Source organism: Trichosurus vulpecula, chromosome 5, assembly GCF_011100635.1.
Source record: "Trichosurus vulpecula isolate mTriVul1 chromosome 5, mTriVul1.pri, whole genome shotgun sequence".
In the NCBI taxonomy this organism is placed as follows: domain Eukaryota; kingdom Metazoa; phylum Chordata; class Mammalia; order Diprotodontia; family Phalangeridae; genus Trichosurus; species Trichosurus vulpecula.
In genome coordinates, this window is record NC_050577.1 from 22,147,564 (window position 1) to 22,170,391 (window position 22,828).

Sequence of the window (22,828 nt, forward strand, 5' to 3'; positions counted from 1 at the left end):
TGCCTCAGTTTCCTCATCTGTGAAATGAGCTAGAGAAGGAAATGGCAAACCCCTCCAGTATCTCTGCCAAGAAAACCCCAAATGGGGTCACGGAGAGTCAGACGTGACTGAAACAACTCAACAACTAAAACTAACAACAGAGCGCATCACCGTTACCTTGAGTTTAAACATCTTTACTTCCAAATGATGTAAGTTCTCTCCCCCATCCTCAGGATGTCTCCGAGAGTCAGGCAAAGATCTGGGATGCTGACCCCATTGAGAGATGGGGTAACTGAAACGCGAGACCTGACCAGTATTAGCCAAATGAGGGAACTAACAGTAACGGCAAAGCTTCTGCATCATTTCCATTCATCACAACAATTCAGTGATCCCCGATGGGGTGGCTAAGGCACCCCGGTGAACCACAGCTTGACCCCAAGGGGGCTGTGACCTGACCCGATGTGAAATCAACCAATCAGAGAATGTGAAGCTAGCCTTAACCCTGAACATGCTCCCATTCCAGCCTCTCTGTTGGGGAAGCTGCCATTTCTCCCTTCTGAAAAGGGCACTGGCTTCTCAGGACCTTTATAACTTAACTACAACCCAGGCACCCACAGCAGCCTACCCAACTGACAACGGGAAGCTCTCCCTCTACCCCCAGCAACCCCATCTGTTCCCCTAGATCACTGGTGGCTGGGGGAAGCCCCCCTCAGACTCTGCAATTAGGAGTAGTGACTGGTAAGAGCCTCAGCCTCCTCTCTGTTTTGCTCTGGATGGGCCAGAGTGGGTCTCACTCCCAAGAGCAGGCCTGGATTCTTGGCATCTCAGATCTCATTAGTAAGTCAGCTAACCAACATTTATTCAGTGTTTACTAGGTGAGAGCTACTGTACTAAGTGCTGGGCACAGAACAAAAGGCAAAAAACATGATCTCTCTCCTCAAACTCACATTCTAAGGGAGAAACAACATGTAAATGACTGTACATATAAGACACAGACGGTGAAAACAGAAGGTCAGCTCAGAGGGAAGGCTCTAGCAACTGGGGGAACTGGGAAAGGCCTTTTGGAGAGAAGCTGCGATTTGAGATGAGCCTTAAAGGAAGCCAGGTGAGAAGGGAGGGTATGCCAGGCATGGCAGAGGGTCAAGGAAAAGGCACAGGCTCGGGAGATGTGTACAAGGAAAGAACTGTAAGAAGTCAATGCTGCTGGATCTCATAGTACCTGGAAGGGAGTAAAGTGTAAGAAGGCTAGAAAGGTAGGAGGGGGGTGGTTATGAAGGCCTTAAAAGGCAAAGAGGACCCTGGAGGATCCAAGTCAAGAGGGAGCCACTGGCGATCATGGAGTCCAAGAGTGACGTGGTCAGCCCCGCCCTTTAGGAAACCACTATGCCAGAGGATAGACTGGAGAGGGTCAAGGCCTGAGTCAGGGAGGCAAAGGAGAAGGCAAAGGGAGTCATTCTGATGGGAAGAGACAAGGGCCTGCACCAAGGTGGTGACTGTGAGAGGAGAACCCTTGGTCTAGGAGGAAACACCAAGACTTGACAGCAGACCGGAAGTGTGAGGGAGGAGAAGTGGGGAGGGAAGGGCAGCATGCAGATGGTGTACCTTCAGGCCTACCAGGGTGGCGGTGCCCCACGGTGCCAGGGGAGAGGCCAGGGATTGGGAGGAAAGATGGCAAGATCTGCTTTGGAAGGTGCCTCCATCTGGCCTCCTCAGACAAGCAATGGCTTTTAAGTAACTGTAACATGTAAAAGCTGGAATTCTAATGAACTCCTTTGACAGTATTTTAAACTTTGGAATTACATGTGTACCAGGCTCTTTTTTCACGTCTTAACCATTTCTTCTTCATCCACATGCTACTCTAATGATGCCACGGGACATGTGTATCCCATCCAAGGCCCGACCCTGCTTAGCTTCCATGATCAGACGAGATCAGGCGCATTCAGGGTAGCATGGCCATAGGCTGCCATGGGCCATATGAAGACTCATCTTTGTGAGAGGATGAAACAGAAGGGAGATAATGGAGTTTGACAACTTACACGCCATTTTCATCTGACATTATACGTGATTAGAAATAAATGAACCACAATGCTTTAAGGTAAATGCCCAGACATAATGACTCTCAATCGGCTTCCTGCTTCTTGAGAGAGATTTTCCCATTTAAGGCCACGAAAGAGAAAACTGGCATTTTCATTAAAAAGGTACTCTATAAAGGCACGCTCTTCATTAATCTTTGATGCTATTCTGTAAGCATTAAGTCTTTCTCCATGTCTATGTTTGTTCTAAATCTCCAACTAGACTGCAGACTCCTTGAGGGAAGGCCCATGCTTTATATAAAGGGCTTTGTCACCATACAGGCCTCACACAAATATGTTACTATTGTGATCTCTGATCATAACATTTTGAAAAGCCTTTGGGCACCAAATTCATGTGGCCGACTGACTGACCGGCTGGGGTGTTAGCCATCACCTGTGTCCATACTGAAATTTAAACTAGGTATATGCTACCTAGCCCACTACGAGAACTCAGGAAATTCTGAATTGAAAAGTAGGACAACATCCAAGCAAAGAAGCTGGTTTAAAAAGAGAATATTCAAAATAAAAACAGGAATCATAAAAGTCTAGGATAGTTCAGAGAAACTATGTTAAGAAAGAAGACTTTTTGGATGCACCAATGGGAAACTTTCCTTTCCTTTTGTTCTCAGAAAATATGACTCGTAAGTAACTACAAAGCCTTGAGTAACTTACAGATTGATTTTCCTGGATAGAGCTTGGCCTGGGGGTAGCCGGGAATCATTTTTTCATCTCTGGCTCTAAGATTTTCAAGCTCATGTTTGACAATAAATTGACACTCTGCCATTGTAAGGAAGTCATCATTACCATCTAAAACAGAGAAAAAAATGGTTTAAGTCTTGTTTAAAAACTGCAAAGTTCAAGAGAAAAACTCAGTGATCCTGTTCCAGTTACCCCAGGCCCCCAAAACAATGACCCCAACAACAAACGCAATTAGGACTCAAATTACAAGATCAAATCAGCAAGTAGAATATGCAGACATTACAGGAGAACAGGAAAAATTAAGTCATTAACAAGCAGTATGGCCCAACAACCGGAGCCCCACCTCAGGAGTCCAGGGACCTGGGTTCAAATCCCACCTCAGATGATTACTCCTTGGGTGACCCAGGGCCCATTTCCTTAGCAAAAAGAGACGGCTCCTGAGATCCCACCCGGGTCTAGATTTACCTTCCTGTGATGGGCCTGGATATTGGTACTTTTCATACCCTCAAAGTACAGCCCTTCCCCACCTTAAACGAGCTCTCCCCATTCGAGGCTCCTGTCTGTTGTCCTTCCCAGGTTACACCAGTCTGTTCCCCTAAACAAAGCAGGCCGAGGGGCACTCACCGCTGAAGCCCTTGAAGTTCTGCCTGGTCTCATAGGTGAAGACTCTCATGGTGCTGTCATTACATTCTTTCACTAGGCCCACAGACTCTGCTCCAAGCAACAATCTGATGGTGGAGGCACCGACCAGATACAGATTCTTACTTTCCAAGGTTTGTTCTTCACACTTCTCTATCAAGGGTCTAATTAGCAACTGGGCACCTGTAAATAAGAGGGGAGGGGGGGAGAGGCCAAATGTCGGTAAAAAAAAAAAAGGCATGCTTAAAAAGTCAGGTTTTTAAAAATACAAGATACGTTTATTTTTTTTTCTACTTACATCAGGCTTTCAAATAACTAAGTCTTTAGATAAAAGAAATCAGAGGAAAGGAAAATGAATAAAACTTAAAAAAAAAAAAGCAAACCAACCAGGCCCTAGCATATTAGCACTCATTTTATCGGGGAGGTCAAACCCAGGAATTAGTCATGAACACCTGCACCAAATCCCATTGCAGACACCTGGGCAAGGTGCTGGGCTCAGGAGCTGCAGAGCAGGCAAAAAACCAACCTTTCTTAGCCTCAGTTTTGCCATCTGTAAATGGGGGTAACAGCCCCTACCTCACAGAGGTGGTGATGAGTCGAGGTAGGGGAGCGCAATACAAACAGAAGCTATTTCTAACCATGATGCTGCTTCCTCGCCTACAAACAGTGAACTGTGGGGAGGCAGGGCAGTCCAACAGAGAGAGCAGCAGAGTGGGAATCAGGGGAAATCTGGCTCCATCCCTGGTCCCAGCTGGCTCTGGGTGAGTAAGTCATGCCTAGGGCAGGGCTGGAGTAAGCCTCAAACGAGGTCATCTAGGCAAAATGCCCCCCCACCTGCCTGAACACTCCATACAACTGAAAAGGCACATATTCTGTTAAGGGTTCAGCATACTAGTGGGGCTCATTAGAGTTTGGGGTTTACATTTCTAAGCTGGGCTTACAAGGCATTTGTTCTCATTGTATTCCCCTGGAGAGCCCACCCCCACATGGCTGCCAATCAGTGAACAAACATGTTAAAGTGCTTCCTGTGAGCCAGGCATTCTACTAAGGCTAGGGAACTAAGAAAGCCAAAACCAGAGTCTACAGGGGAGACTACATACAAACCACTAGGAGGCCATGATACAGGGAGGCCGCCATACAGGGAGGCCACGATACAGGGAGGCCGCCATACAGGGAGGCCACCATACAGGGAGGCCACCATACAGGGAGGCAATCTTTGAGAGAAGGTGCTGGCATTTAGGAAGCCTAGCAAAGACCTCCTGTAGAAGGCAGGGTCTGAGGTGAGACTGGAAGGAAACTAGCTGTAGCTGGTAGAGGGGAGGAGGGAGAACCTTTCAGGCAAGGAGGATAGACAGTGGGAGACAGGAGACAGCTGGGATGTGCCAGGAGCAGGAGGCTAGGATCACCAGGAGGGAATAAAAGGCAAGACTAGAAAGGTAGGAAAAAGGGGGCCAGGTGTGACCTCCTTGAGGACAGGAACTGTATCCCCAGAGCATAGCATAGCACCTGGGAAATAGCAGGTGCTTAACAAATGCTTACTGTTGCTGGTGGAGTTGTGAACAGCTCCAACCACTCTGGGGGACAATATGGAGCAATGCCCAAAGGGCCAGAAAACTAACAAAAGTCTATCCACATCCTCAGCACCCTTCAAGGTGCTGTTCAAATCTAACTTCTTCCTTCATGCTCTCCCTTAACAACTCCAACCTAAAGGGATTTTTCCTTCCTCTAAATTCTTCTACTGATCAGTGACTGAATAATTAAACTTACAATTCATCACATCCTGTCTCTACCTGATAATTTCATTGTCACTGTTCTGAAAGTCAGTAAGGAAATTTACTCCAAAATAGCTCAATTCATAAACATGAAGAAAAATGTTGCCAACATTAAATTACAAAAACCCTTTTGGGCATCATCTGGGCATCATCTGGGCATACTGCAACAATCATGATGATGTGCAAAAAAATGAGTATATTAAAGATAGAGAATATCTCAGAAAAAGACGGTTCGTCTGATATAAGGACTCCCCCTCATATTTCGTTTTTCCCACATGTCTTCTCGCCTCCTAGACCAAGAGCTGCTCCTTCCACATTTATGCTTCTTGGTAGTCTTTGTGAGATAAAAGCTCTGGGTTGCTTCAAGCCCATTATAAGTACTGCTCATTTTAAGTAGAGTTTAAAATGGTCATTAATAGTAACCAAAGAAAAGTGCAAAACATTTCTGAAAGTACTTTTAGCGATTCATATTGAACCTAAAACTTAGTAAAACCTAGCTTTGCTCACCTCCATTTCTCTTCTTATCATTAATTTTTTTCTCCAACCACTTCCTGGTCTCTTCTTTGACATCTTGGGCAAGTTCTAAGACTACTAAAGGCTTGAAAGAAGTCTCCGAAGTATCAAGTGCAGATAAGGTCACTCTCATCTTATGTCAGTTTGCTAAAAAAAAAAAAAAAAAAAGGTTGAAATGTGTTCATGCAGAACACACGGATATGGTGGTCCTTTGTAGCCTTGCTTCAACCTCATCATTTAAACTCCCAAGTTTTCTCCAACGTCACCAATGACGTCTCATGCGGCCAACCTGCTACCTTTCTCTCAGTCCTCTGCCTCTTGACCTCTCAGCCATGCCTGACGCTGCTGACTACCCTAGACTGCAGAATGTTCTCTCAAGGTTGGCCTTCCCAGCTCTTTCTCAGTCCCCTTTACTGAACATTCCTCCCTCCAGCAGCCCCTGTTGCTTGGGTCTCTGTCCTAGACTATTTTGTCTTCTCTCCCTACACTCATCAATTGCCAGGGATTTAATTAGTGTCTCCAGTCAGATATCTCTTTCTAGCCTGAGCCACAGTCACGCCCACAAAAGGGAGGGGAGGGGAGGACTTTCAAATTAAGTCAGTGAGCTTGACTTCAATTTCTGGGAAAATAATGGAACAGATCATCAGTGGATCATCAAACACACAGTTAATGAACATCAAGAAAAGGAGATGGAAATCAGCCAAATCCGGCCCAGCTCCGTCCAGAGCAGGTCGTGCTACACTAACCATTTTTGACCAGGTTACTGAACCAGTACATCAGGGGAATGTTATAGATACTGTTCGATTCGATTTTAACAGGCGTTTGACAGAGTATCTCCTGCTGTTGCTGTAAATGGACTCGGCAATGCCTGAAGGGCCCGAATGAAGGTTGGTTGGCCCAGATGAACTTGGCAGGGGCTCCCCGGTGCAGTGGCCCAGGGAAATCTGTGCTCGTGATTAAGATTCCTTATTAATCACTGTTGTCCAGTCATGTCAGATGCTCGGGGCAGACACCCCGCCTAACTCACCAACAGGTTTGAGGCCCTTCATGAGTGACCCTCAACCTGACTTAGCCTGTCTGCTGAGATGGTTTGGCTGCTGGGCGTGTTACAGCTTCTTGGAGCTACAGATGAGCATCGGGTGACAGGTGGGCACCTGAGAGGTAGAGGCTCGGCAGCCCTGCCACCAGTGGTGCCTGTCCTCCTTGAATACTCTGCATACCCCTGAACACCCGTGCACCCCACTCTCCATCTATACCATGTTTGATGCTTAATGACCAACCTCATCAGCTTTCATAGGTTCAGCTATCTCTATTCAGAAGACTTTAGGCCTATTTATTCAACACTAACCTCCACCCAGAGCTCCCTTTTGGACATTTCCAAGGATTTTCCAAACTCAGCATGCTCAAAGCTGAACCAAGATTCTCCTCCCCAAACTTCCTTATCCTGTCAAGGGCACCACCAACCTCTCGGTCAGTTACCCAGGGAATGCCAACTTCAGTTACCCCCCCCCATTGCCAATTCATTTACAAGAGCTGCCACTTCTACCCTGGCACCTCTCCTCTAGGGTCCCTCTGTTTCTTTGGGTCGGTCCTCATCCCCACACACCTATACTATTTCCCCAGCTTTCTCCTTGGTCTCCCTGTACCCCACCCCACTCCCCTCTTCATAAAGCCCAGGTCTGAGCTGCTCCCAGTGACGTCTAAGATTAAATATAAACGCCTCTGTTTGGTGGCACCTTCCTGCTTGCCAGTCTTGCTGCCCTTCCTCTCCTCCATGAACTCCACACTCCCTCTCCCACTTCTTGGCCTTTGGACCAAGTGTCTCTCAAGTCTGAAATACTCTCTCCCCTCCCCACCAACTCTAAGCTCCCTGAACTTTGCTCAAGATTCATCTCAAATCTCACCTAGGGTCAGAGGCCTTCCCATCCTGGCAACTAGTCAGGCCTCCGCCCCTCCCACATCCTCTACCTGAGGGGAGATGATCCGAAATCAACCTAGTTCTTTACACATGGTCTCCCCCACAAGAAAGTGAGCTCCCTGACGGGCAGAGATCTGGCTTTCACCCCTCTTTGTACCCGGGAGATTAGCACAGTTGCAGGACCCGAGTTAAGTGCTTAATGAATACTTGTTGACTGATTCAACCAGTGACTAGTATCCTCAGACACAAAATGGAAGTGTCCACATCCTCTCTTCTCTCTGTGATCCAGGAAGGTATTGTAGTTGCTCAGGCCTCTCAGTCGTGTCGGAGTCTTCAAGACTCCATTTGGGGTTTTCTTGGCAAAGGTACTGGAGCGGTTTGCCATTTCCTTCTCCGGCTCATTTTGCAGATGAGGAAACTGAGGCAGACAGGGTTCAGTGACTTGCCCAGAGTCACACGGCTAGTGTCTGAGACTGGATTTGAACTCAGGGAGATGAGTCGGCCTGACTGCAGGCCTGGCGCTCTGTGCACTATGGCTCTCCTCTTCCCCACCCCCACCCCCCCCAGCTGCCTAGGAATGCACTAGTGCTTACTAAATGCTTGTTGACTGACATTCCCCTCTTAGAAAGGAGAGCTAAAAGGAGGGGTCAGAGGGGCCGGGAACCTAAGACCCTCAGGTCAAAGGGGGTGCTCAGGCTGCTTTTCTATGGCAGGAGGCTCGTCCCCACTGCCCAGCACCAGGTGGGAGGCACTGGAAAGGACACTGGGCTCTGGGCTCCCCAAGTCCCACCTCTGCCTGTAATGAGCCAAGTGAGCACTTCACCCAAGCCTCAGTGAACTCCCCTGTAAAATGAATGGATGGATCAGGTGGCATCCAGCTCCAACTCCTCCCTGCCACATCACAAAGCCCTGGGACTTATGTGTTCTGCTGCTTTGCGGCCAACCAATCAGGTTCTGAGTTAGCAGAGCCTCACCTCCCCCCCATAGTGGGTTACCTGTCGGCACCTGCCCCCACCTCCTCCGGAAGAACAGCAGTCATCCAAATACCCAACTGGAAGGGGTGCAAACTCCAACTGACTGCAGATAAATTGCATATGCCCGCTGACCACTGGGGAGGGAGGGAAGGGGGGGTCCTCAGCCATCCAAAATTCCTTATTGTTCTGGAGGCTACAAATGAATACATCCCAAAACATTCTCTATATTGCATAAAGCACCATGCTAGGCACTGAAGAAGCTACTAAGATAAAGAGATGACCAAGACTTAGAGCCTGCCCTCAGTAGGTTTCCATTCTACTAGGAAAGATAAAACTATATACAAACAACTGAAGAGGAAAAAGCAAATGTGCCTGGGGTGATGGGTGGGGCTAGGATAGGGGAGGGGGAGAGGAGAGCTCCAAGTCCAGGACATCTTAGTTACTAATTCTTGCTCCTCACGTTAAGACTCGCCATCTCAGGCTGGGCTCAGGCTGCTGCCCCATCTGCCTCCGGGGTTTGCTGGCCTCCTTTCTGGTTCAGCTTAAAATCCCACCTTTGGCACAAAGCCTTCCCCAGTCCTGCTTAATCTTAGGGCACTACCTCCGAAAAGTTTCGAATTTATTCTGTCTGTATCTTGTTTGCATAGTTGTTGGCATGTGTCTCCCCCCAATGGACTGTGAACCCCCTGAGGGCATGGACCATTTTTGTTCGTGCTTAGCACAGCGCCTGGCACACAGCAGGCACTCAATCAATGCTAGCCGACTTGTAAAGATCCCAACAAGTAGTTTTCAGGGTCCACCCACAGGGAAAGGAATGGTGACTAGTAACTGAGATGGAGCAGCGATCAGAGGCCTCCTAGAGGCCAAGGACAGAGTATCTCCCCTCGATGACTCTTGGATTTGTCTGTCAGCAGAATTCAGCCAATAGCAGTTAAGCTAGGGTCTCCTCAGTGCCTCCCTCCATCAGAGGCAGAGGGCACTTCCCTGAGCTGTGCTGATAAATGGTTAACTGGCTCTCTGGGGGAAAATGTCTCCAGGATCACTTTTACATTTAATCTGCAATATTAACATGACTAACATTAGACTTCCTTGGGTCTAGACAATCAATAGAACCATTAATTCAAGCCATATTTGTAGCATTTGCCCATTTCCAAGGTGTGAAGCTTCATACTGAAAACCGAGGGTGACTCTTTAGTCTGAGCCCCAGCCAGTTTCAAACACTCTCTGTGCTCCGTCCTCTTGGGATGAAGACCTGTTCATCCTCCACACTGGGCAAGGCCTGGCCAATCTTCTCTCTCCTGTGTCTTCCTGCGGCTCTCTGCCATCTCCGGGCTCACAGACCTTGCTATTTCCCTCACCTTTACCTCCAGACTTCAGGGCCTTCTCTCTTTTGCTTAGTTCTTGAAACTGGATCTTTCAGCCCGATCACCCATCAGTGGAAAAGTCTCTCTTGCCTTTTGGTGGTAAGACGCTTCTCCCCTGAGCTTTGGTGCCATGTTGGATGTCTTGGAGACATCTTAAACTCCTATGGCCCACGAGAACTGGGGCTCTTTCTCTCCCACACCTGCCCCCCCCATCCCCTTCTTCCAAATTTCCCTGTTTCTGTCAAAGGCATCATCCTGCTTCTAGTCCCCTCAGCATTATCTTGGAACTCCTCACTCCCCTTCCATCAGCAGTCTCTTCCTTCCCACCAGCTCCCATCTTAGCCCAGGCCCTTATCACATCTCCCCTTCACCACTGCCACAGCTGGGTCTCCCAGCCTCCCAAGGCTCCCACAGCTCCCCAGCTATTTTCCTTAACAGCAAGTCTGACCACACTATGCCCATATTCAGCTAACTCAAAATACAAACTCTTCTGCTTTGCTTCCAATGCTGCCCGGCCCCACCTCTTTCCAGTCCCATCCTGTATTCAGAGGCCCCATGCAGGCTTTCTCTTTGTTCCTCACCTATGACCCTCCACATCTCAACTCCAGTCCTTGTCTAAGACCCGAGCACATGCCTCACAATGACATTTCTTGGGCTCACAAATCTTACAATTCCCCAAACTTTTTTTCTCCAGATCTCAATGCACTGGTTCTCGGAAGCTGCCTACCCTCTTCCCTTGACCTGTTTACCCGCCCTCCTGACCTTTGCCTTGAAGAGTACCTATTTTAAATCTAAGCTCAGGCACCATATTCTGTATGAAATCTTCCTTGGTCCTTCCCAACTCTTAATGCCTTCCTCCCAAACTACTTTGTATTAATAACTCTGTTTTTAGTGACTTAAAATTTATAGAATTCTATCATGGCCTTGTTATCTCCCCCCTTAGAGCATAAGCTCCTCAAAAGCAGGGGTGACTTCATTCTTTGCTCACGTTTCCCGGCAGTGGGACACTGTCTGATGCATAGTAGGTGCTTAATTAAGACTTAATGGACAATGCTTACGTCCTCACGCCCCAGATCCCGTGGCTGTTCTCAGTATGAACATCTTGGAAATGGGCAAACACCACAAATCAAGGCTGGGCTGAATGTTCTGATGCCTCTCTGGACTTGAGGGAGTGATGATGCAGATTAACCCTTAAAGTGTATCCTCCAAGCTCCCCTCCATGCCCCGCGACCCCCATGCCAGTTTTTAAACATCTACCATCCTAGCCTTCAGAGAAGGTGTCTCTGTCTCTGTCTCTCTCTGCCGATGCCTCCCATTCCTATGACAGAGAGAGCTGAAGAAGCATATTGGAAGATGTGGCTCAAACGAAGACCTGCCCCAGATGACAACAGGCTCACTGGCCGTGGCCCTCATCAACCCAAATCTGGAGCTCAGCGTTGGGGACCCCATTTTGGGAAGGACATTGATCTGCCACAGCACACAGAGAAGGGCCACCAGGGGGGCAAAAGGGCTCAAGATCAGGCCATAAGAGGATCGGCTGAAGGAACCAGGAATGTCTAGGCTGGGGGGGGGGGGGGAGGCGGAGGGAGGAGACATTTTAAAAAGCATTTTGCCACAAGTTTAATTTCACTGTTTTAATATTATGAAACAAAAGCATACAACCTTTACAGATGCACCATTTACTACTTGAAAGCAGAAGAATACATTTCTATTTCTAGCAGACTGCATCACTCAGCAGCAGAGGCACAGACTATTTGTTTCACTACAACTGTTTTATAATTCTATGTAAAGTTTCATCTTTTAATTCAGGACAGCTTCTACGCATCCTTCCTTTTAAAGAAATTAACATCGAAATTAGTTTCCCCTCTTAAGATGCTTGAGTGAATTGTTAGGCTATTCACCAGAGCTTAAGCCAGGAGATGTTCAGTGCATTACTTAATTACTACATAGGAGCAATAGCCATTCGGTTTTCTTTTTAATTAACAAGAAACTCTGGAAAGAAGATGGGCAAAGAATGTGCAGCCTCAACAGGCCTTGTTGCAGTTCCAATATATTCCACTTCTTAGTTATAAAGGCAGATAAATCACTTCATGAAAAAGAGCAAAACATTCAGGAGACTGACCAGTACTTAACCAAATTTACACGAGAGAAAAAAAGTCAACTTGTGAACCACCAAACTTACAATAGACTGGTTTAACAAAGAACAACAGGTTTGTAAAACAGGAACTGTACATTTCCCCCTCTCTCTAAATGTCAAAGGTAAACAATAATCGATACAGAAGAATAAGATCCCCTTCAGCATCCAGGCGCCAGTTTCACCCATGCAGCTTTGCTGGAGGCAAATTTCAGCTTTTATTTGGTCAAAGATCTGGAATGTCAGAGCTGGAGGTGTGGAGATAATCGAGTCCAAATCCTGCATGTCCTTGGTTGATCAATTATAATCAAATTTCATGACGTGTGAATGAGACTAAATTTTATCTTTATAAATAATATGTGTGCTCATCATTGCCTTCAACTTTACCATCCTTTTTGTTTAAAGAACAATTACTGCCAAGTCAAAATTCAGACCTCCAGAGGCCGAGCCCAGTGGGAAAGCTGAGCCCCAGGACTGCGGGTGGGCACACTATGCCACCACGGCTTTGGGGAGCTCATCCCTGTTTCTTCTCTTGACGTCCCAGTTGTACACGCGGGCCATATTGACTTCCGTGGTGGTGAACTGATCACGCAGGAAGTCCAGGTCTTCCTCCAGAGATTCCAGGTTGCTGGTGGCCATCGAGTGGTTCTTCTCCAGCAGCACCTGGGCTTCATCAATATCATACTCGAGCATCACGTTGGCGCCCAACCACAGACAGACTTTATCTGTAGGAGGAACGGAAGCTTTGCAGTAAAGGTTGTCGGCCAACAGGAATCTGGTCTCCAGGGGCTTTGGGGTTTCTTTTTTTTTCTGCATATATTTTAGAATGTGTAATGTCTGTCGGATTTCGGGAATTTGATTTTTTAGCCTCCTTTTCTTCTGGGCAAGGTTAAGTTCCATAAACTTATACTTCTGATACTGCTCGTCCAACTTCTTGAGTACGATATCCACAGACTCATTTCCAGGCTGTTTCATAAACGCATCGACATCTTCCACGAACACCGCTTCAGGGATGCCCAGGTGACTCCGGTGCCCATTTCCCGCTGCCGAATCGCCAGGGGTCACAAGTTCCCTTGCAGCCGCCATCTTAGAGGGAAGCCAATCCAAATTCAGTTGATGTCAGGCAAAACATGCTAACAATTAGAGCTGTCTAAAGTGGAACGGACTACCTTAGGAGACAGGGAATTCCCTCCTTACTATGGCGCTCTCCCCCTCCTCAGATTTCCCTAGAACACTTGGGAGATGTACTTTGCTCTATCTCCACAGCAGTATGGTATATAAAGCAGAGCGACAGACATGAAGTCAGGAGACACCAGATTTTAAATCCTGCCTCGGGAGCAAGCTAGCTTATGCGAGCCCTGAGTAAGTCACTTACCCACCCTGCCTCTGTTTCCTCTTCTGTAAAATGGGGATAATAAAAGCTACAGCATCAGCCCTACAGGACTTTTGTGAGGATCAAAAGAAACCATAGAAGGCAAAACACCTGACAAATCTTAAGGTGGGACATAAGAGCCATTATCTATATCCATGACCTTCTCCCTCTTTTCCCCCTGCCCCTAATAAAAGGCAAGCTCCTTGAGGATGAAGGTTTTCATATTTTCACTCTGTCTCACCCAAACAGCATAATGCTTTGAACACAAGATGAATCTGAGGTCATGGGGTTAAAGCTGGAAGGGGCATTAGGGGTCACTGAGTCAACTCCTCCCCCATTTTGCAGATGAGGCAACTGAGATAGACAGAGATTAAGTGACCTGCTCAAAGTCATACAGCTAGTAACTGTCTGAGGTAGCTGCCCTTTAATTAATACTTGCTTGTTATAGGTAGGAATAAAGTCCCAATTAAATGCTCCAATATCAATTACTGGAAGGGAAAAAAAAGGCCCTAGTATAGTGAAATCTATTTAGTGCTACTCAGGAAAATAGAGCAATTCCTCAAGAAACTATTTGCCATTACACATTTCAGGGCTATTTTTTTTTTAAAAGAAAAAAGTAGCATTTTATACATACAGCCATGGGACATTAGGATAACTTCACTCTGCATACTACTTACTCTCATAGGCCTTTATGTCCTGCTATGCAAAGTCACACTTCCTTTTATTTGACCTAATGCCACCTCCTTCCAGCCCCAAGGGCTGGACATTCTGGATTCGCAAGCTCCTCTCATCCGCACCCTTCAAGGTTGTACCCCACTTCCTTTGTGCCCCATCTCATACTTCTTTTCAGTCTGGGGAGACTCATTTTCTAGAACAAAAGGAAGGTGTCACCCTTCTTTTGTATTTTCCCCAAGTTCCTAGCACACACAGGAGATAGACATTCAATAAAGATCTGATGAATTAACTGAAGGAATGGCTGAATGTGAACCCCTGCTTTCTGCCCTTAGGCCTCCTCACTCTAGACTTACAATTCTAAGGCCATAGGGCCTTTCCTTCTCAGCTTTTCAAACACATCATACCCACTATGACAAATTCCCCAGGGCTCTGTCCTGGACCCTCTTGTCTATTTTTCTCTCCGTCTCAGTCTACCTCCCAGTCTCGGTCTCTCTTTCCCTCCCCCACCCCTTCTCGGTGACATCATCAGCTGCCAGGGATTTCATGACCATCTCCATGCAGATGACTCCCAGCATTTTGACCTGGATGTCCCACTGTGTCTCAAACAGAATTTATCTTTCCCCCCCAAATCCTCCTCACTTCTGACCTTCCCTATCACCGTCAGAAGCACCACCGTCTTCCCAGTCACTCCTCACCCCAGCTCGTCCTTTCTGCCTTCACAACGTACCTTATAAAGGTCTCCTCTCTACTCAGACAGGCCTTGTCACCCGAACTACATATAGCAACAACCCTCCATTAGGTTTCCCTGCCTCGGGTCTCTCCCAAACCATCCCGTCTACTCAGCTGCCAAGGAGATTTTTCCAAACTGCCCCGCTCAAGCGCCTCTAGCCGCTCCCTATACCTTCAAACAGAACCTCCTCTGCTTAGCCTCTAAAGCTCATCATCATCTGGTGCCTCCTTTCACCTTCTTCCCCAGAAGGATCCCAGGAGACTGGCCTATGTGCAGCTCCTGGAACACGATGCTCCATCTCCTGTCTCTAGGCCTAGGGGCAATGAGGTGGGGCCACAGTGACCCTGGGCAAGTCACAGAGCCTGTTCCGTTCCATGCCATCCCCCATACTTGGAATACTTTGCCCCTCACGTCCATTCCTGGCTTCCTTCAAGACTCAACTCACATCCCACCTTCTGCAGGCCTTTCTGGGTCTCCCCAGTCACGAATGTCATCCCCTTTCTGATTACCTTCACATACTCTGTACACATCACGTATGCACTTAGATAGGACACGTTTGCTTTCCCTATTAGAAGGACGGCCCCTTGAGGGCAGGGGCTGCTTCTCCCTTTAGTTTATTCCCAGAGTGTAGCACAGGCCCGGGAACAAAGTCAGCACTTGATAAATGCTTTTTGACTGACTGACCCACCAATGTAGCCAGAGGTGGGGAAGCTGAGGCCATGAGTGGCCCTCTAGGTCCTTGGGTGCAGTCTTTTGATTGAGTCCAAGTTTTACAGAACAAATCTTTTTCTTAAGGAGATTTTCTTCTGTGACCTTTGGATTCAGTCAAAGGGCCCCACTTGAGGACCTCGAGGGCCACTGTCATTAGAGGTGGCTAGGGAGAGCCACTATGTACAAAGCTGCTGGACCAGCAGTCAGGAAGATTTGAGTTCAAATTCCAACTCAGACACTTACAGCTGTGTGACCCTGGGTAAGTCACTGAGCCCTGTCTGCCTCTCTCTGCCTCAGCAGTTGTTGTGAGGACCAAGTGAGATAACACTTGGTGCCTTTGGCACAGTGCCTGGCACACCGTCAGCACAACATAAATGCTTATTCTCTCCCGCCCTCCCCTGCTAGACCTTGCGCTCCGGCTGCGGGCAGGTCCCCTGACCTGTTAGCCTTGGGTTCCCTCATCTATACAGTGCAGGCAAGCCTAGGTCAATCATCGCAATCCCTTCCAACTCTAGGACCCAAAGGCCTCGTAGGGAGTGGTGACTGACCTCTACAGAGAAGGGCAATGGAGCCAAAAATCCACAACAGGGGTAAACCTGAGCACCGACTAGAAATCAGGGACCCCACCCCCGGCCCGGGAGGCTGCGCGGACCCTGTCAAAGTTTCTTGAACTTCTCTGCGGCTCAGTGTCTCCATTTCTAAAACGACAAAATTAGACGAGGTACCACAAACCTCTTCCCCACCGGATCTGGGGTGAAAGGACCTGAGTTAACCTGGGCACTCTTGGACAAGGGCCCCTCCTTATAAAATAAGGGTGTTAGATGTGGTCACCTCTGAGGTCCCTTCTGAATCAAAATCACTGCACTTACAGGGCTCTCTAAAGTTTGCATAACATTACATATGTGTGTACGTCCCTTTGTGTGTTGTATTCCCCCATCAGACTGTAAGCTCCTTCAGGGCAGGGACACCCTTTTTCTTGTATTCCCCAATGTTTAGCACAGTACCTGGCACATAGTAGGCACTTAATAAATATTTGGTGAATTCAACAGAACTGAATGTGTATATATACACACATTAAATATATATAATTTACATATATTGTATATCATATAACCTATGTTCTAGGTTATATTTTACTTATACACATACACATATTAGCTCTTTAACCCTTACAACAACTCTGAGATAGCTAAGACAAGTATCACTAGCACCATGATTACCAAGAAAACAGACTGTAAGAGCTGAGGAGGATGCGCATGGTTACCCATCACAGGAGGGGGCAGGATTCCCAACTAAATCTGTCCAAATTCCACCGGCCAGACTAATGGTGGTGGTGGTGTATACCAGCTAAATGAGAGTGTGGCTTATAAGGAATTCCGGCTACACTGGCCAAGTGTCTGAATCACTCCTCTGGTCCCACATTTTAAGAAGTCCAGACTACAATAAAGCCACAAAATTTCCTGAGATCAGAAGTCTGGTAACCAAATAAGCCCAATGGGACAAAGAATGGAGAAGGAACAAGCCCTGTTAAACCTGTTCTGGAAAAAGCCAGCGCACTGGCCAGGACTCCTCAGGAGAGGCAACTTCCCTGGAACCAGTCATCAGCAAATATGGCCAAGGCTGCTGGAACAGGTGCCCAGGTTAAGCTTCCAAACCTTTGGTCACCTCAAAAAAGGACCTCTAAAACCTTAAGTCGGACAACTGCTCTTCCAGCCTCTGGAAAATCCTGAAGCTCTCTTCCCCTGACAAGCACACAGACTCAGTCATCCTTCCCCAACTCCATGGGCTAGCACATCCCCAAATCTCCCTCCAAACCTTACCCCAAAGGCCTCCAGACATTCCTATACTGTCTGTCACCCCATCTGACAGCCTTCTTCCCATCAGACCTCAACCCCCAGACTACTCTCTACTTTGTTCCTCTCCCATAATGACAGGTAACATTTAAGTAGCACTCTAAAGTTGGCAAAGTCCTTATATATCTTGGCTCATTGATCTTCACAAAACTCCTACCAGGCAGAGACTACCAGTATTATCATCCCGGTAGGGGTTGGGGGGGGGAGCATTTCCCATCATTTCAAAGGTGTGCCTGTGCGTGGTAAATTCCCTGCCGGGATACAGAGAGGTGACCCTACTTGACAACCTTAGAAGGTTGGTGAGGGCACCACCAAGTTAAGGCTAAGAATTGCCCTGGCTCGGTCCATGAGCAAGACTGACATGCCAGGCCCAGGCCCACCCACACCCACACACCCACTGGGGGCACAAAGTTCAAAAGCAAACACCGCTGTCCCTACTACGGGAGGAGAGCCCAGGGAGGGTAACGGACCCCTGGCTCTCCAGGCAACACCTTGCCTTCCATGCGTATGACCTGTCACTACTGGACCTTCCTTCTCCGTCAGACGGGGAAACTGAGGCCCCGAACGAGCAGGCATTTTGGACAGGTCCCAGCCCCGAGCTGCCCCTTGGCTGGGGGACCCTGAGGACCTCACTGAGCTCACGCCTGCGGGATCAGCAGCAGGGCCGGGGGTTCTAACCAAGCGTCCCTGAGACCCCCAACGCAATGCAGAAGCTGGGAGGGAGCCCTCCGCACCCAGCCCCGCTGCACTTCTAAAGCTGTGCTGGGCTTGGGGTCCTGGAGCTGGAGGAGACCTTGGGGGGTCCACGGAGGTCCGGGGAGCGGCCCAAGGTCACACCCAGCGAGCCAAAGGCCCAGCCGGGGTTTAACACCGGCTCCCAGGTGTTTCCTGGCCCCGAGGCCACACTGCAGGTACCTTCCTTCCCCGGTCTCACTCCAACCCAGCCCTGGCCCATCCTCTCCCATCCCATCTCATCCATCCTACGTCATCCCCCGCCATCCCATCCCATCCTATCTCCTTTTGCTCCATCCCAGCCCCTGCCATTCCCGCCTAGCCCAGCCCTGCCATCCCGATCCCCTCATCCTCCGCTATCCCACCCCAACCCCCCTGGTTTTCGAGCACCCACCTACCCCGGGCTCTAGCAGCCTCACAGGAAGGGGGCGAGGGGGCGGGGCCTGGAGGCTCTGCCTCATCTGCGCAGGCTCCGACGGGAGGGGCTCCGTGAGGAGCGAGGAAAGATGGGAAGGAGAAGCGGAGCCAGGGGCGGTGCCTGGAGGCTCCACCTCCTCTGCGCAGGCTCGGAAGGGAGGGGCCCCCGTGAGAAGCGAGCGGGAGGGGAGAGCGAACTAGGCGAGGGGGCGGGGTCGCCTCGGTCGCCGGGCCGCTCCCGGGGCGGGGCTGGCCTGATTCCCACTAACGGGGTCTCTGGGCCGAGGGGACTGTGGAGATCCGGGGCGATCCGAGCCGCCCTTCTTCTCCCCCAGGCTCGCTCTCTCACCTGTCGTCTCTTCGCTCCACGTCCGCGGGGTGGTCAGGGAAGACGGGCGCGGCTGCAGCGTCCAGAACCAGGAGGGGCCGTGACGGGCCGGGCCGGGGCGGGGCGGGGCAGGGAGAGGGAACGAGCCGGGCGGGGTGAGGAGCGCTGGTCGCGGCCCCGCCCACTACGGCTGCGTGGGCGCGGCTACGTGCTGACGTCACCACACCCTCGTTCTTCTTCACTCTCCCGGCGTCCTCCTACCTCGTCTCCAGGCAACGTCTTGCCTCTCATCCCTATGACCTGTAACTACAGGACCAGTTTGGGGATGGATAGGTAGAGAGTACGTTCAGGCACCCAGGGGACTTTGGTGAAGCACCTACTGTGTGCTGGGCATCGCACTCCGCCCGGGGGATGCCCCGCCCTCGGGGCGCACGGGGAGCCCATGTGGAAACAGCTCTGCGAAGACTAGATGGAGACAGGAACCGTGGGGAACGACAGGGGAGGCCAAGAAGCTGGAAAGGGAGGAGGGGGCCATGCTGGCAGGGCTCAGAGCTCGGAGCTGATGGAAGGCCTCAGAGGAGCACAGGCTGGCAGACCCTCCCCGCAGTTGTTGCAATGACCCGGGTGCGAGACGATGAGAGCCTGGACCAGAGGGCTGGGAGGAGGGAGGGGCAGATGCAAGAGGCGTTGCATTGATAATGGATTGATTATGGAGGGGCCAAGGAGAGCTGAGAGTTGTTGAATAGCTACTGAGGTCATTTGGTGAAATAGGATCGAGGGAGAAGAGAAACGATCCCCATCTGTTCAACAGGAGGCTCACAAGCCTCCCTTTTTCCCTCTGACTCCTTGCCCCAATCCAGCCAGAAATAATCACATGACATTGTTGTAAGAGAAAAAAAAAAACATTTACTTAAAAGGCAAGACTGGGTAAAGTGATCCAGAAGCCTTCCCAGCACCTAGGAGAGCTGCCGCCTCCCCAAAGCGAGCACATTCCCAGGTAAGAATTCCTTTCCTGGTGGGAGAGGCATCCCTCACACTGGCTCCTACGCTGACCTAATTGGTTAGCATCTTCACACCCTTTTTACTCAGCAGAGAGGCGTGGTTCAGTATCACCTTCCTCCCAATCTTGCTGCCTTAGGATTAGCACACAGAAGCCTGTAGTGCCTGAAGACACTCCTGCTGAAGCATTGTAGAAGCTTTGCTGTTTCCTCTGGAAATAGCCGGGAAATTCTTCCCGCCACAGCTTCTCCAAAGAGCTCAAATGCAGAAGGCTGTGGTGGGGGGCAGGAATGTACTTCTGCCGGTAGCTCTGAAATGAACCAGGCACAGCTTCTGGTGGTCTTCTCATCCTGTTCTCCCCTGCCTGACGTTTCTCACCTCACCCAGAAATACTGCGACTCCTCTCTCTCCCTCCATACATTCTTACCTCATCCAACTGGGGCCCAACACCCACTTCCATCCACCTCCCTCCCCAACACAGTTGCTATGTGCCAGTGCCAGCACATGGGGACAAGCTGAAGGTGAACTAGAAACATCGACCAATGGCCAGAGCAAGTTGCATGTGAAATAAGGTTGGAACAGATGTGTCCTCCAGGTGTGTGTGTCCTCCTGTATCTTATGATCCAAAAAAAGTAGCAGCTATTGAAGCTTCAGCAGTTTAGGTTTTTCTTCAGTTTTTAAATGCCTTAATACTATTAATTTTGACCCCTCCTTTTTTTTTACTCCTCCCATTGTTGAACTTCAGCAATCTTCCCCAAACATCTCAACCTGCTCACATCTGCATAGCTTTGTTATCCATGATGTGGTTGACTAGACCAGACCTCTAAGACCTTGCAGCTGTCCATGCTCCTCTGTTCCCATGATCCTTTTCTCCTCCTTGTGGGGTATTCATGCCATTCCTTTTAAGCCTGGGGAAACACCTTGATTTGCCTGCTGGGCTCCCCATGGAGTCATGAAACTGCTGTTCTTGAGTATGCTTAGCTTGGCCTTAGCTCCTAATACAGACACTACTGATGTCCTAGAACTGCTGGGACAACCGATGAAAAAGCCCCACAAAGTTCGAGAGGTCCTCCTCCGGACAGTGGGGTGAAGGAGACCAAGACAAAGCCTGCCATTCTCAGCCACAGGTGAGTCATCTTAGGAGCTCAGACCAGCCCTCTTTGGAGGCAGCTTGTTGCTACAGTGGGTAGAACTCTGGGCCTAGAGGCAAGACAGACCTGAGTCCAAATCCAGTCCTAGATACTCCTTGCTGCATCACCCTGGGCAAGTCACTTACATTCTGTTTGCCTCAGTTTCCCCAACTCTAAAAATGGGAATAACAGCACCTACCTTCCAGGATTGTTGTGACAAAATGCTATGTTTGTAAAGTGCTTAGCACGGTGCCTGGTGCATAGTAGGCGCTATATAAACGCTAGCTATTTAACCTTCCTCCTTGTTGCCCACACGGACACTCCAATGGGGTGTGATCAAGGTTCCTCAGCCAATACCAGTCATCTTCCTATGCAGCATTAGTCCCTTTAATCCAATGGCTTTCAAGGACTTTTTTCACTTGGTCCACATCCTGTGGTTACTTGGGTAAGCAGAACTGTCCAGGCTATGTTCATACTATGTTCACACTATGTTCACACCTTTGATGGGCTGGAAGACACCCACCAATAATCAAGCTCACCTGTTTCCTCATGTAATCGTTGTAACTCTGTGACATAGGTACCAGTATTGTCCTCCTTGTACAGATGAGACAACGGAGGCAGGGAGAGGTTAAGTGACTGGCCCAGGGTCACATAGCTGGTAAATATGTGAGGCAGGATGGAGCCCAGATCTACCTGACTCCAAGCCCAGCTCTCCAATAAAACATTTAAAAAAAAAAACACAAATTAGATGCATTTAAAAATGTATACACCATGATGTCAGAGGCCAAATTTTGCATTTTCTGACCGGAAGTCATAGAATCACAGACTCTCAGAGCTGGAAGGGACCCAAGAGATCATCTAGCCTGAGCCCGTCATTCTACGGAAGAAAAAAAACAGGGATACTGGGAGAAAATGTGCCTTCCCAAGTCTGAATTCATGCTCACAAATTGGCCAACTCCACTTCAAATTACCCACTTACCAGCGCAGTCACCCAAATTGTGTGGCAAAATTCAGTTATTATGCCTGCAATTTAGAGTAGATGAGTCATTTTGGCAGGCAAAAGCAAAAGTACATATTCTGAAAATAATACTTAAATATTAAAAATGTCTAGACATTGGTGCCCAAGTAATTGAAAAATTTCAAATGTTACTTGTTGAAATTACGTGGATGAAATTGGCTATCTAGAGACATGATATTACAACTAGGAAAGTATTTGCAAAATCTAGACATCTTTACAATGTGCTACTAAAATTAACATAAACTCATATTCATTTTGTAAATTAAAATAAAATTTATAAAACTAGAAATAATAGGATTATGTGACCCCCAGGTATCTAAGATAGCATTAATTTTAATGAAATCTTTCTCACTTTCACAACCCGAGCAATGAATTTGTATCATACCAGGTGTTCAGTTGGCTTGGTGGAATTTAGAAAAAGATTAACCATTCTACCTGACTCAGGGTTCTGAAAAAGCAAATTCTTTTAAAAATAGAAGTGTACCTCCTGCCACAGTTTAGCACTAAAGTATGCAGACATCAATTAGAGCATACGGACATTCAATCTAAACTCTTCATTCAACCTAGCCAGAGATCTGTGTTTTACAAAATAATAATCCATAACAACATAAAAACACCAGTACACAAACTATACAAACCAAAAACAGTTGTGGAACCGCCTGCCTTGTCCCAGAAGCAAATGAATTTTTATGAATGCATTGACAGATCCAGCACCTGTGTGTTCCAGTCACATTTGCATGGTACAGTATTCGTCCTGTTTGACCATACATTCCAATAATGTGATTATTCAAAACCCATT

At 48.5% G+C, this 22,828-nt stretch overlaps 2 protein-coding genes across 4 annotated transcripts in view; both read right to left on the reverse strand.

The window, feature by feature from the left end:
* Nucleotides 1–19,065, reverse strand: part of ANO10 (anoctamin 10) — a 229,690-nt gene extending 210,625 nt beyond the window's left edge. The window contains exons 1-4 of the mRNA XM_036761366.1: nucleotides 18,904–19,065; nucleotides 5,669–5,821; nucleotides 3,375–3,572; nucleotides 2,724–2,858 (exon numbers count right to left, since the gene is read on the reverse strand). Of these exons, the coding sequence (XP_036617261.1) occupies nucleotides 2,724–2,858; nucleotides 3,375–3,572; nucleotides 5,669–5,807 (472 nt within the window). The 5' untranslated portion in view covers nucleotides 5,808–5,821; nucleotides 18,904–19,065. The remainder of the gene's footprint in view (nucleotides 1–2,723; nucleotides 2,859–3,374; nucleotides 3,573–5,668; nucleotides 5,822–18,903) is intronic.
* LOC118851815 (prefoldin subunit 3-like) lies at nucleotides 11,526–19,068 on the reverse strand. Of its 3 annotated transcripts, none has more exons than XM_036761369.1 (2): nucleotides 18,904–19,068; nucleotides 11,526–13,150 (listed from the first exon to the last, which is right to left on the reverse strand). In XM_036761369.1, exon 2 carries the CDS (start codon nucleotides 13,148–13,150, stop codon nucleotides 12,554–12,556), a length of 597 nt encoding a protein of 198 aa, XP_036617264.1. In that variant the 5' UTR covers nucleotides 18,904–19,068; the 3' UTR covers nucleotides 11,526–12,553. The 3 variants fall into 3 exon arrangements, with proteins under 3 accessions (XP_036617264.1, XP_036617262.1, XP_036617263.1); XM_036761367.1 differs by lacking the exon at nucleotides 18,904–19,068 and adding an exon at nucleotides 18,536–18,689; XM_036761368.1 differs by lacking the exon at nucleotides 18,904–19,068 and adding an exon at nucleotides 18,532–18,576.
* Between the last annotated feature and the right edge of the window lie 3,760 nt (nucleotides 19,069–22,828).